General features: G+C 36.7%; 3 protein-coding genes across 6 annotated transcripts; all 3 read left to right on the top strand.

Annotated features, from left to right (window-relative positions):
- Nucleotides 1-1,964: 1,964 nt before the first annotated feature.
- On the top strand, nt 1,965-6,383 carry LOC119999830 (probable transcription factor PosF21). Of its 4 annotated transcripts, none has more exons than XM_038847594.1 (6): nt 1,965-2,253; nt 2,531-2,670; nt 2,747-3,056; nt 3,821-3,953; nt 4,123-4,207; nt 5,736-6,383. In XM_038847594.1, exons 2-6 carry the CDS (start codon nt 2,541-2,543, stop codon nt 6,098-6,100), a joined length of 1,023 nt encoding a protein of 340 aa, XP_038703522.1. In that variant the 5' UTR covers nt 1,965-2,253; nt 2,531-2,540; the 3' UTR covers nt 6,101-6,383. The 4 variants fall into 4 exon arrangements, with proteins under 4 accessions (XP_038703522.1, XP_038703524.1, XP_038703525.1 ...); XM_038847596.1 differs by having other exon boundaries at nt 5,739-6,383; XM_038847597.1 differs by having other exon boundaries at nt 2,753-3,056.
- A 766-nt stretch (nt 6,384-7,149) lies between these two features.
- On the top strand, nt 7,150-8,958 carry LOC120000513. The gene is made up of 2 exons (XM_038848618.1): nt 7,150-7,657; nt 8,278-8,958. The coding sequence occupies exons 1-2, from the start codon at nt 7,207-7,209 to the stop codon at nt 8,592-8,594; spliced, it is 768 nt and encodes a 255-aa protein (XP_038704546.1). The 5' UTR covers nt 7,150-7,206; the 3' UTR covers nt 8,595-8,958.
- An 817-nt stretch (nt 8,959-9,775) lies between these two features.
- Nucleotides 9,776-11,909, top strand: LOC119999363. The gene is made up of 3 exons (XM_038846869.1): nt 9,776-9,936; nt 10,045-10,131; nt 11,627-11,909. Exons 1-3 carry the CDS (start codon nt 9,823-9,825, stop codon nt 11,636-11,638), a joined length of 213 nt encoding a protein of 70 aa, XP_038702797.1. The 5' UTR covers nt 9,776-9,822; the 3' UTR covers nt 11,639-11,909.
- The last annotated feature ends 47 nt before the right edge of the window (nt 11,910-11,956 follow it).

The raw sequence follows: 11,956 nt of genomic DNA on the forward strand, positions 1-11,956 counted from the left end.
CTCAAGGCATGAAATTCTGCAATAATGGGCTACGGGAAAGAGGGTTATGATCCATGGTAACACGACGACCGCATACATCTTTTGCCTACCAACATGGCAACATGCATGGCTATTGTCTATTGGAACAACTCCATAACCAACACTCAACTTACTAATTTTTCCTTAATAAATGTATACCATATATGTTTTATTGAAATGGCCTTGTAACGATTAAAGATGTTCTAACAGCTTGTCCCTCTGCATTAGAAACATTTTTCTGTATTTGGGTTAGTCCATATTGACTTGCACGACTGTGTATTCCTAGGTCAAGTATTAGTACATACTAATCCACAGCCACGGGCGATGTGAGACAACAAACTTAGTTTCATCATCACTCGATAGATCGTCCAATACCACCAAATTTGACATTATAGAGGCTTATGGCCCTGTTCACTCGAGCCAAGTCTCCAAATATTGTCCATGATAAAAGTACAATATATTAGTATTTAACTCAAAAGAGCATTTCCAACCGCTTTCCTAACACATTTCCTATGCAGTAAGGTTACAATGTCATTTGTATTAGCCTTGTGCACCCAACAACTTCACTATATTGATTCTCTATTATTAATATGAACAGTGATAGAGATCACAGTAAATGGGATCACAATCATCCCAGTGATTGACATGTCACACCTGGGTTAAATCATCAGGTTTTATGAACTCATCCACTTTCATCAATCAAGGGATAAGATGAATTACTGGGATAATAAGGGTCCCATTTACCGAGATCCCTAATATTTTTGTATTAAGATTCATATTATTTCAAATGGAGTTGATGGTAATCACGGTTGCCAACAACAATGACGGCCATGGGTGTCTGATGATGGTGGCGGTGGAGGTCCTATGGTGAAAATGCCTAAGGGGATTCAAAGAACTCCAATATCAATTCCATTCAAAATAAGAAATCTGTGATAATCACGAGTAACTCGTATAACACTCATGTGTATGGTATCTCATAGAGATCTTGGATTTGAGTCTTCCCTTATCCTCCCATGTATTAAAAAAACAAAATAAGAAATTCCTTACATAGTTAGGATTGTGTACCATAATCAGCGTAATAATTCAGTTATTTAAAGATAAATTTCCCAATTAGAGGGCTGAGTTCAACTCACCTTTTTTATTACTCTTAATGTTTTATTCGCACATATGTTTTTATCGTGACAACCAAGACTTAATATGACGCCAAGAATGGTCTCTTCCCCAATTTTCCTTACACTCATCTTTTCCCCTTTAATTCAATGTCATAACTTTTTTGGCAATGAAAAAAACAAAGGAGTAAAACCTATAATTTTACCATTTATATTGGCACCAAATATTTTAAGACATAACCAAGAGAAATAAAGGGAAAATTAGGGGTATAAGAAATTATCTGAAAATTTGAATTGATCGGTTATTTAAAAAAAAAAAGAGTGGGAATCAAACGATTAATTGAACAAATAATTTAAATAATCATCGATAATCGATCGATCAATCGGATAATTTTTTGAAAAAAAAAACAACCGTTGATACCCCTAAAAAAATCAATTTTATACCTTTTATTTTAATTTGACCCAACAATATTACTATAATTTTAACGAACCCCATCAAAACTGAGGTGGTGAAGCTATATACTCAAATTGGATTGGATAATATCCAAGTTTGAGCTCCTATAATTGCAAACTTAAATTCCATATTTATTTAATATTAAAACAGTAATTATTATTTCCTGTTAATAAAACAATAGCAATTATTCATATTCATATATCATGAAACCCGCAAGTGAGCCGTTGATTGAACAACAATCATCCATTCGTTAAAACGTGGGTTCGAGTCCCGTCTCTCCCAATTCCAAATCCACGATTGCAAAAAAAAAAAAAAAATTCATGAAACCCACGCCTTTCCATCTGCCAAAAATGGAACAGAACAAAACCGGGGGGAAAAAAAAAACTGGATATACTTCACTTTACTCATAAAATGACGAAGCTCTGTCACCAATTCGCTGTAACTTTCCTTCGAAATGTAGTCTCAGGTTTCTCCCTTATCTGTAAGGGAGAATTTATGTTTCGCCAACTACAAACCTCAAGTGACAGGGCGGACATTATAGGTTAGGGTTCTTAATTGAATCATATATATATGCCTATATGTTCTCAACCTGTTTGGGCATCTATATATTGATTGTTTTCTCAGAATACACAGTAATTTATGTATATCTTCTGCTCAGAGAAGAAGTTCTAGGTATAAAATTATCTTCCATGTATGATATATTGTGTGTTTTTATTATTTAGTGATGATTTTAAAAATCTAGGATTGTTGGCAATTCATTATGTGATGTGCAATTCTGATTGACTCATTGTAAAACATGATTGATTTTGCGATTATTGATTGATTACATTGGTGAATGGTTAAAGGATAAGATCCATTTATGATTTTTGTTATGTTATGGTAAATACAGGACTCCATATAATTTTTATAGGTTTTTTAATTTTTTTTTTTGTGTTGAATGCTTGTGCAGATTTTCATTCATGGACAAAGGCAAGAAACCAATTGAAGAAAAAGAAGATATCCCACCATTCTTAGGCTATGATCTGTCGCTTGCTTTATCATCAAAGCCTATCTCATCAAACAAGCTGCCATCATCATCTGAAATATCAGGTATCCAAATCCTACCAGGAACAAAGTTATTGATATAAATATTTTGAATAATGCCATCTTTCACACTTGCTTTCAGGTACAGGTGCACAGGAACAGGTTGTCTATTCGGATGAAACGGAGAGTGATGGGGAACTCCATTTGAAATTCATGACAAGGAATGTGCGGTATTCGAATTTCAAGAAGACTACAGAGGGAGAAACATCAAATGTAGCTGAAGAAGCTGGGAATGGAAAGGCATCAGGAGAAGCTGCCCCTGAAGGAGTTGTGTTGGCCCAAGATATAGTATTGCCTGCTAAAGTTAAACGAAATCCACCATCTAATTCTAAAGCCTTGAATACTGAAGAGCTTGCGGCAATGGCTAGAGAGGATCCAAAGCGTGCAAGAAGGTATAAAACATAGTTGTTTAGGGTTACTTTTATTACCATTTACTATTAGCAACTAGTTCCAAGTACTAATGTTCCTTTTCTTTCTATTACTTTTCCTTCCAATCTTGAACGATTATTTTAATAGAAATCGGTTTAATAGGTTTTATGGGTGATTGATGAAAGTACCATGCACACATGGCTGAAAATTTTGACAAGCTTCTCCTTTTCTTCTATGTCCTGCTTATACCGTATTCAGACATTGTCTTGTTGTCTTCCTCTTTTCGGATAGTTTCATTCTAATTGGTTACTGCCAGAGTGATCATTAGCTGTTTCGGAACTCTCAGTCATTAAATTTCTAAATAGTGATGGCATTGATACACGCCCAGTTACTTATTTATATACCATATTAATGATTGTCATCATCCTAGGTCAATTAGTCAAGTTGGATTGTTTATAAGGATTCCTTTAGTATTGTTAATTTCTCTCCAACTATGCACAACTATTTTACATATCTATTATCACATAATAAGTTGAACAACTTTTCACTCTACTTTGATGACTAAACTTCAGTATGAATAAGTCTTCTTACTTGGTAAGTTTTGAGGTTTAGTTTTATTCTTCTTCGTGTACTTATTTCCTCAATAAAGCAACGAGGTTCTGGCCCTCAAGGCAAGCCTTCGAAACTTTTTTTGTTTTACATGGACTTGTTGCTTTCGTGTGTGCATTATGGTCTATTTCAGCCTTGTTTCTACGAATATCATAGTTCAATTCTGTTTTTGTCATAGAATACTCACCAATCGGCTGTCAGCTATGAGATCTAAAGAGAAGAAAAGGATATACACTAGAATGCTTGAACAGGAGCGAGGAGTCTTGCAGTCTCAATCAAATGTATTATCAGCCCAATTGTCCCTTTTGCAGGTATATAAGTTGATCGATCTGGGTATATAAGGAATTAATATTCCAACTTTAAACTCAAAGGGAATATATTTTCGAAGTTTTTCTTACCTCACCCTCAAATGAGTTTGATGATCATTACCTACACTTTCCTCTGCTACAGTAAGCTTATTGTGTTATCTATGTATGGCAGTCAGATATGAGAGCCTTGTGTGCTGAAAATGCCAAACTGAAAGAACGTCTGAACACAGTGTTGCCGCTGCTCCAACTGCAAGAATGTCAGTCGATTTATTCCCCTTGCATGCAATTATGATTTGTTTATTTATTCTCTCTGATAATAGGAGTGAAGTTTTTTTGTTTTCAATTTTTTTGGCCATTTAAAACAGAATCTGTGTGCATGTGTATGAACTGTTAGATTAAGTCCAGACATAAGGTTAGCAGTTTGTTAATAAATGCAACATGCCTGTTTTGTGCCAGTCCAATTAATTGAATTTTGTATGGCAGGTGGTTTGAAACTTAGGTTAAGCTTGGGAGGAAGGTTCGTGGTGGTTAGGAGGGTCCCCATAGAAATTTAGTTATTTTTCTATGGAGGAACCTATCTAAATTTCTATGGGAACCATGCCCAACCATCGCGAACCCTCCTCCCAAGCTTAGCGTGAGTAATCTTAACGAATTGGATTCTCATTGTGAATTTGTTAAATAATGTATGGATTAAAATATTTATATACAACCACTTTTATACACTGGATTCGGACATTTCAATTTTATCATTTTAATTTTGACATTATATTATCTCTTCTGTGCATTTGCTATGGTAATTTGATTATGTACGCATCTAAAAATTTATATTGTCCTCACTCCTACATAATGGATTTCCCAATTCAATTTATGGTTTCAATTAAAGACAGGGCACTGACATTTTTCACCATCTAAAGCCAATAATTTATACACTAACCCTCACACATACATCTTTATATTGTGTACTTCTTTTGCAGATATTTATTCTTCGAATTGGTTAAAATCATTCACACTAGGTTCTTGGGTTTTCTTTTTCATTTTCCCCATCTCTGTTTCTCTTTTGTTAATCAACTATGCATGTGAACCTATTTTCCTAGACATTTTCAGAAGAGACATCAATCCATATCTAAGCTTGTAAGTTCGGAGTGGACGTAGTCACGTAGATAGAGAAGGCCGATATAGGAAACGCATAAGAAATGAATGTTGAATTATCGTTATAGTATTCAATATGGAAACATAAATTTAAGACAGACAACTAAATTTTATGAATTTCCATACAATATGGATACACCAAGGATGGCCTGATTAGATCTGGATTTTCTAATTTTATTACGAAGAATTCAAATTCTTCCCATTCAAATCATAGGTTCCTGTTTTTCAAGTAAGTTTTAGAGATGGGAATGGTTAGTTTGGTCATGAATTAGGCAAGTAAACGTAAAACGTGGGCATATATTGGCTAAATTCTCCAGTTATTGTTGAACTGTCGGTTCCTCTTTCTGGCAAGTCATATATTTTTTTTTTAAAAATTGCTCGGCTGTTATTTGTTATCATCTGTAAGATGCATCATCTCCAGCAAGTCATTTTTTGAGAAAAGCTGCCTGATTGTGATTGATCTTAGATATTTATGATGCCATTGTTTCAGAAATCCATTAAGGTAGAATCTTATCAGTCTTGTCGATATAAATGTAACCTTGGTAATACATATATTCCTGAAAACATACTTTTTTGTTACCTTGTCTCATACACCTGTTATCCCAACCCCCCTCTGACATTTCCATGTTTTCTTAGCAGCACTTAATGAACAAATAAGAGCAGAGATTCAGCATTGGAAGACAATGAACCCAAAATTTGTTCAAACTGGAGGGACCGTAATCAACATCAATGCATTTTCTGCAGACAATGTTCAAGCGGGTGCTGTCTTAGGTGCTACACCACTTTTTCCGCTCCTCCCAGCTCAGATTCCAAATCTGCAGGAACAGTTCTGGAGATATCCCCATCAAGGTCAACATGAACTGGGACAACATACTCAACCTCCACTGCCCCAGCAATATTTCCCACAACAACCTCACTTCCAGGGGCAAAATGAACAACCAGACTCCCCAAGTGTTGGCCCACCAAGCTCTGAGGATGATAGCAGGACTGAGCCAGAATAGGAAGAATAAACTGGAGCCCGACAAATGAACAATAAACTGGTCATCGACGTAGGGAGTCACATTAAACTCATTTCCAGTTATAGCTCTGGTGTCATTTCCTTTGGATTCTTTCGTTGCAAGCACAAGTATCTCATATAATTTGACAACAAAATATGGATTTCTTGTACAATTTACGGTTCTTATATTAAGAAGACTTTCTGGTATCTCATATAATTTGACCAATCAAAATATGGATTTCATGTACAGATTATTATGTTTCTTATGTTAAGAAGACTTTCTGGTATCTCTTAGCTATCTGTTTTTTTTTGACAAAAGTCTTTGATTGGTCAAAGACTAGGTGGTGTTATATATTTGCAATGCTAGATGCAGGTGTAACATTTATTTGTTGGTGAAAGACGTGGACGATGTATTCAGGGAAAAGTCACCATATAAATATTCTTGGAAGGTGACCACTTCTGCGCCTTTTTCTTGCAGTTTTTGCTGGAGGGAGGCAAATGAATGTGATTATCAATCTCCATGGATAAGAAGTCTACTAGAACATAAGAACCTACCGTGTATCTAAGGACATCTAAGCACCATCTTGTCAAACTATGAAATCCCCATTTTCATAGGTTAAGGGGCTTTTAGAACCTCCCTAAAACCTAGAAAAACTCTAGATCATGCTTTCCACCAAGCCTTTAGAAAACTAACCAGCTATCTCTCCGAATTGGATTTAGGGTGTAAAGGATCTCGTTCGAGATTGGGAGTTCGATTATAAGGTAGTGTAGCTATTTTTAAGTGGTTTGGCTCTTGTTTTAAGTTTTGATCTAATTAACATGTTGGAAGAGTTTTCACGTGACTAATCGAACCCTAGTTTGGGTTTAACGGACTATCCTAAGGATAGTATACCGGCTGGCTCTCGGTTATTTAAAAAAAAACTCCCCAAAAGTCCCGAAAATTTGATTTAGCTTTTTTTTTTTTTGGACAATGTATATTAAGAAAATCTATTTTAAACCTAATAATCTCTTTTTGGGTAACTTTTACAATCCTTTGCTTCTGACAAATATTTATTCTCAAATAACCGACAATACTATGATTAATTGGGTTCATATATCAAAAAATTAGTAATGAATCATAAGACGCGCGAAAGGAAAGTAATGGAGATTGAAGGCGAAGATGGTTCAAAAATGAAACTCCAAAATGGCACAGAGACGGTGTTTGGGAGAGGCTCGGGGTTCGAGACCAATGACAGGGCCGTCTCTCGCCGCCACATTTTGTTCGAGCTCAAAATTCCGGCTGACGAAACTGACATCCAAACAGGGACTAGGGTTTTATGTCAAGTTTTCGGCAAGAATCCAATTTTTGTCAGGAGGGGAGAAGGAGGAGAGATTGAAGTCTTAAGGCGTTTCGAGAGTGCCGAAATTGCGGCCGGTGATTGGTTCTGCGTTTCTAGTAGAGACCCGCTACGGTTCACTCTGAAGAGGATTGAAGGTCAACAGAATAAGGATTCTGTGAGTGAAGATGAATCTTCTGAGAGATTCGAAGAAATTGATGTTTCAAAGATTGACCCTGTTCAAGGTAAACAAACGGAATCAATTGAAACTTCGATTGTTTCTCTAATGTTCTGTATTTGGCTGGTAAGTTTGATATCAATTTAGTATTTCTTGTAGTTCTATGATTTTATCGTGATTGTTTCTAAGCCAAACCCAACCAATAATAAATTCCAACCATTAATAGTTGAATTTCGTACCTTATATTCCTTGTTATGCCTGCTGAGTTCTTTGTGATTCTGTTTGGTTGATGAGAAAATGAGGGAAAGTTAAATACAATAAGAAATTTCGATTTGTGTGCTTCATGTTGTTTGTTGGTTGTGCTAGAGCTGCTGCAGCTGATATGTGTGTTTTTCCCCCTTCTTTTGGCTTGCTGACAGAATTGAAGAAACTTATAATTCTAATCTCTGCAAGTATTTTTTCCCCCCATACTGGGTAGTACGTTGATTTCTGTTTCCTGTGACTTTTTAGGTATACATTTCAAAGTAAATTATGTGACATTCTCAACTTTTTTAATCCTGATGTCTCTCACTCTCAGTTGAAATCAACCCTTAGCATGGTGGTGTGCACATTATTTGGCTAGTTGTATACAGTTGTTAGTTTGTCGCTTTTTCATAATCATACTGTCATCTATTTGTGGAGGTGCAGAGTTCGGTTTTCTTGTCATAGGGCATGAATTTGACTGCTATCCTAAGAATAGAATACGTGATGCTAAGAATTGGAAATGGTTTCTTGAGGGAAGTCGACAGGATAGCGATGATGAAGATGGTGGTGGGAGTTTGGAAGGAAAGGACAGGATAGGTGGGAGGAGAAAACGGAAGAAATCTCAAGGCAATGAAGATGACGATGAATGGACCGGGGAGAGTGAAGATGATAATGATGTTGCAACACTAAGAAAGGTTGGAAGACTGAAATATTCGACAAGATCAAAAGACCACGACAAGCCTTCTAAAGGTGCAAAATGAAAGACCTCAACCCCTGCACAGAAGAGAAGTGAAGAAAACGTTGAAGACGAGGATGTAGATGATGAAACGCTAGGTGGTTTTATTGTAAATGACAATGATGAACAACAATTAGAAGAGGCTGAAGAACAGGAAGAGGAGGAATTTGTTGAAGATGATGATGATGAGCTAGATGAATGATGGTAAGAGAAAAACAGATCAAGACACTCTGTAGAGAAGCAGTTTAGGTTTCTTCATGTTTTTGTTTCTGTAAAATGTAACATATGCTCTGTGATATTCTTCAGCATCCTGTTAACAAAATTTATCTGTCTTTCCTGACTTGTCAAATTTACGAGGATAAATTCACCGAAAACTCTATTTCTAACAATTTCTTCCATAACCGGCCATAACAGTATTACGTTATGTAATTACATTGAATTTCGTTATTACGTTGTCTAATTACATGTTATGGCTGAATTTGTTAAGGCTGCGTTTCGCTCCCGTAAATTCACATATTCCTCATTGTGCATGCTGCGTTGGAAACTGCTGGATCTTAGTGGCCAACAACAATTACAATGGAAGATCAGCAGTTCCTTCTGTTGTCATGATATTTCAATCTGTTTTTTGGTCTAAGCAGTATACAATATAGGTTTCAGGTTTTCAATATGACGATTGGTATGTCCAGGATGTTATTTGTTCAGGTGAAATAGGGGTTTTAGCTAAATGAATTCAACTGCATGGGACCATTTGGCCATAGCCGATTCTCTCTGGACGACTAAAGAATAGGTCGGTGATTCGATTTTAAGATGATGCCACTATTTTCACGTTGTTTGTGCTGGACCTCAGTTTAATCTGTCGGGTGGGTTTTTGCATGACCTCTTTTATTAGGTGAAATATTATCCAGTTGTCCATCGAAACTCGAGTCCTTCATATTCCACTAGGAGAGTAAACTATTGGGTCATAGTCATTAGGCTAACATGATTACAGTTAGTAGGGATTGCATTACATAATTTACATTGGCAAAATTAATCCAAAAACTGGAAGTTTAATTTTGGTTCAAGTAAATAGAGAATGATCTAGGTTAAATTGTAGGCCAATGCAAAAGACATTAACGCCGAAATAACCCAGAGTACTGGGCCCTCGGCCCAATAAGTAACAGACGGGCCGAAAAGCCCAATAATCAGCAAACAAACCCCTTTCAACGACGCGAACACCGTGCTCTGCTTGAGCGTGTACGAAAGAAAGCAAAAAAATGTTGCGAACTCGGTTGCTATGGTTTACGTTGGGGTTTTCGGTTTCCGGTGCTGCGATTGCGCAATTCGTTTGGAGAGACCTTTTGACTGACCGATATGCCCTCGCTTCCGATGTAACCATTCCTCCCTCCAATATATTTTCACGCACCCAACGCACCTGAGATCCTCTAGGTGTGGTATTTGACTGTTACTGATTCGATGTTTCACTGTTTGTTTTGTAGTTGGAGCATAAATTTGATGGTCTAGCGGCCAGAGTACAGAATCTAGAGAACATTGGGGCCCGGAATTCGAATACGAATCTGAGTCAGGTAGTTACGGGATTTTTGTATATGTTATGTTTGATTGTGTTCAGTTATTGATTTATTATGTATTACTTAGTGTCTCCTATATTTCACTACAGATTTTAAGAATTACAGTTCTGTTCTGTTTGCCTCTTTATTATCTATGGTTATAAGTTTGTTTTGTGGAGTTCAAGCTGTTGTGCTTAGTTTCTAGACTACTCTGGTAAATATTACTATGGCCAATTTGGTGTTGTTGGTTTTGTTTGTGAGGAGGGTTATTTCATAATGTGGGAGATTGATTGGAGTCATTGTGTTTTGCTCGAAAAGGATTAGCTAAGACACTCTTATCTCCTGTTTATTGTTGATTTCTCAGATAGGAGGGAGAGGATATTGAGACATGCTTAAACTAACCCGTCTTCCCATAAACTTTGATTCTACTGAAATGGAATTTCAAGGGGTGTTACTCTTCTCCTTTGTACTTGTTCACTATCATGTTGTTGGCTTTCTTTTTTATGAGATATCCAAATGAGGAAGACCGTATAATCCCTTCTAGGGTCTCTCCCATCTTATACTCAACTCCCTGATTCATGATCATGGGTTTAAGAAACTACTGTTCCGTTGAGACTAGTGCTTAATTAATTACTTTCATGTTGGGCTCTTCTAGTCTTTAAATTACATGAATTGGCAATTGCATTAATTCAACATCGTGACAAGATAAGAGGCCTTGTAATCTCAGCAGAGCTGGATTCTTGACTTTGTATGAACATCAGTTCCCTCTACCAAATGGTGAGGTTGGGGCTTTTCTGTTATCGAGGCATGCTGAGATGCTGGAAACTAGTTATTTCACTTACTGTAGCTTGGTGATGGCAATTCGAATTTCAATGGGAACAATCCTACTCGGTTGATAAAATCTCAATACATCACTCTTGCTGCCTCTATTGTGGTCGGGGAACAATCCTACTCGGTTGATAAAATCTCAATACATCACTCTTGTTGTCACTATTGTTGTCGGGATAAATAAATAACAAATCACCAATGGTCATGCAATGTTCCTACTTTTTATCTGAAGGTTCAAATGGGATCCAGTGCCTTCCCACCTGCAGCTAATGTCTGGTCCATTTACAGAGCTTGGTTTAAGTGGTGTACAAATGATGTTTGAGGTCATAGGAAAAGGAGAAAGAGGATGAAGAAGAATTTCAATGAGAAAGTGGTCGATGCTGATTCCTACATCATATGAAGGTTATGATATATCCGACATGACAATTACTTGGTCCTCTAGGTTATACTCACCTTTTGGTACCCTCATAACACTCAAGGCCGGTCTTGTTTTGAGGGTGTGGGGACATGAGAAAGGAAAAGTTTTCTCAGTACCTTAACCCCCCACCTCTCTCTCCCTTTAACATTGTGAGAGAATTTGTGAATAGGGATTGGAAGTAGTTCTTTGTTCATATTACCCCTCAGAACTTGCTAGTTCTTTTGTGTCCTACCGTCTAATGGTCGATTTGGCCTATATCATTTGCAGGTTGAAGACTGAATCTTCAGAGTTCGCCAATTCTAGCAATGTTTCTCTGGACTATTTATGCTTGCAAGAGATTCAGCTTTGGCATTAATAGATGATATAAGACTTTCATATCTTTTTTTTTTTTTTCCATTTCACAAACCTTTCCCTTTTGTTTTTTTTAATGATTTTTTTTACATGCCATATCATGACAACTTTGTAACAAAAAATGATGGGATGATTGAATTGTAGCGAACTCTATTTCCTGATGCCGAAGTATAATTAACTCAGCAAATTAACATCATAATGTTGTTGTCGAATTTGTTTGAGGTGCTGCCTCGGATGCCAGATTTC

This window comes from Tripterygium wilfordii, chromosome 6 (assembly GCF_013401445.1).
Source record: "Tripterygium wilfordii isolate XIE 37 chromosome 6, ASM1340144v1, whole genome shotgun sequence".
NCBI lineage: Eukaryota > Viridiplantae > Streptophyta > Magnoliopsida > Celastrales > Celastraceae > Tripterygium > Tripterygium wilfordii.

Coding starts and splice junctions, on each gene's coding strand:
- LOC119999830 (XM_038847594.1), top strand. CDS start 2,541: ATGGACAAAGGCAAGAAACCAATTGAAGAAAAAGAAGATATCCCACCA. Junction 3,057..3,820: donor GATCCAAAGCGTGCAAGAAG/GTATAAAACATA, acceptor TTTTTGTCATAG/AATACTCACCAATCGGCTGT. Junction 3,954..4,122: donor CCCAATTGTCCCTTTTGCAG/GTATATAAGTTG, acceptor TATGTATGGCAG/TCAGATATGAGAGCCTTGTG.
- LOC120000513 (XM_038848618.1), top strand. CDS start 7,207: ATGAATCATAAGACGCGCGAAAGGAAAGTAATGGAGATTGAAGGCGAA. Junction 7,658..8,277: donor AAAGATTGACCCTGTTCAAG/GTAAACAAACGG, acceptor GTGGAGGTGCAG/AGTTCGGTTTTCTTGTCATA.
- LOC119999363 (XM_038846869.1), top strand. CDS start 9,823: ATGTTGCGAACTCGGTTGCTATGGTTTACGTTGGGGTTTTCGGTTTCC. Junction 9,937..10,044: donor GATATGCCCTCGCTTCCGAT/GTAACCATTCCT, acceptor TTTGTTTTGTAG/TTGGAGCATAAATTTGATGG.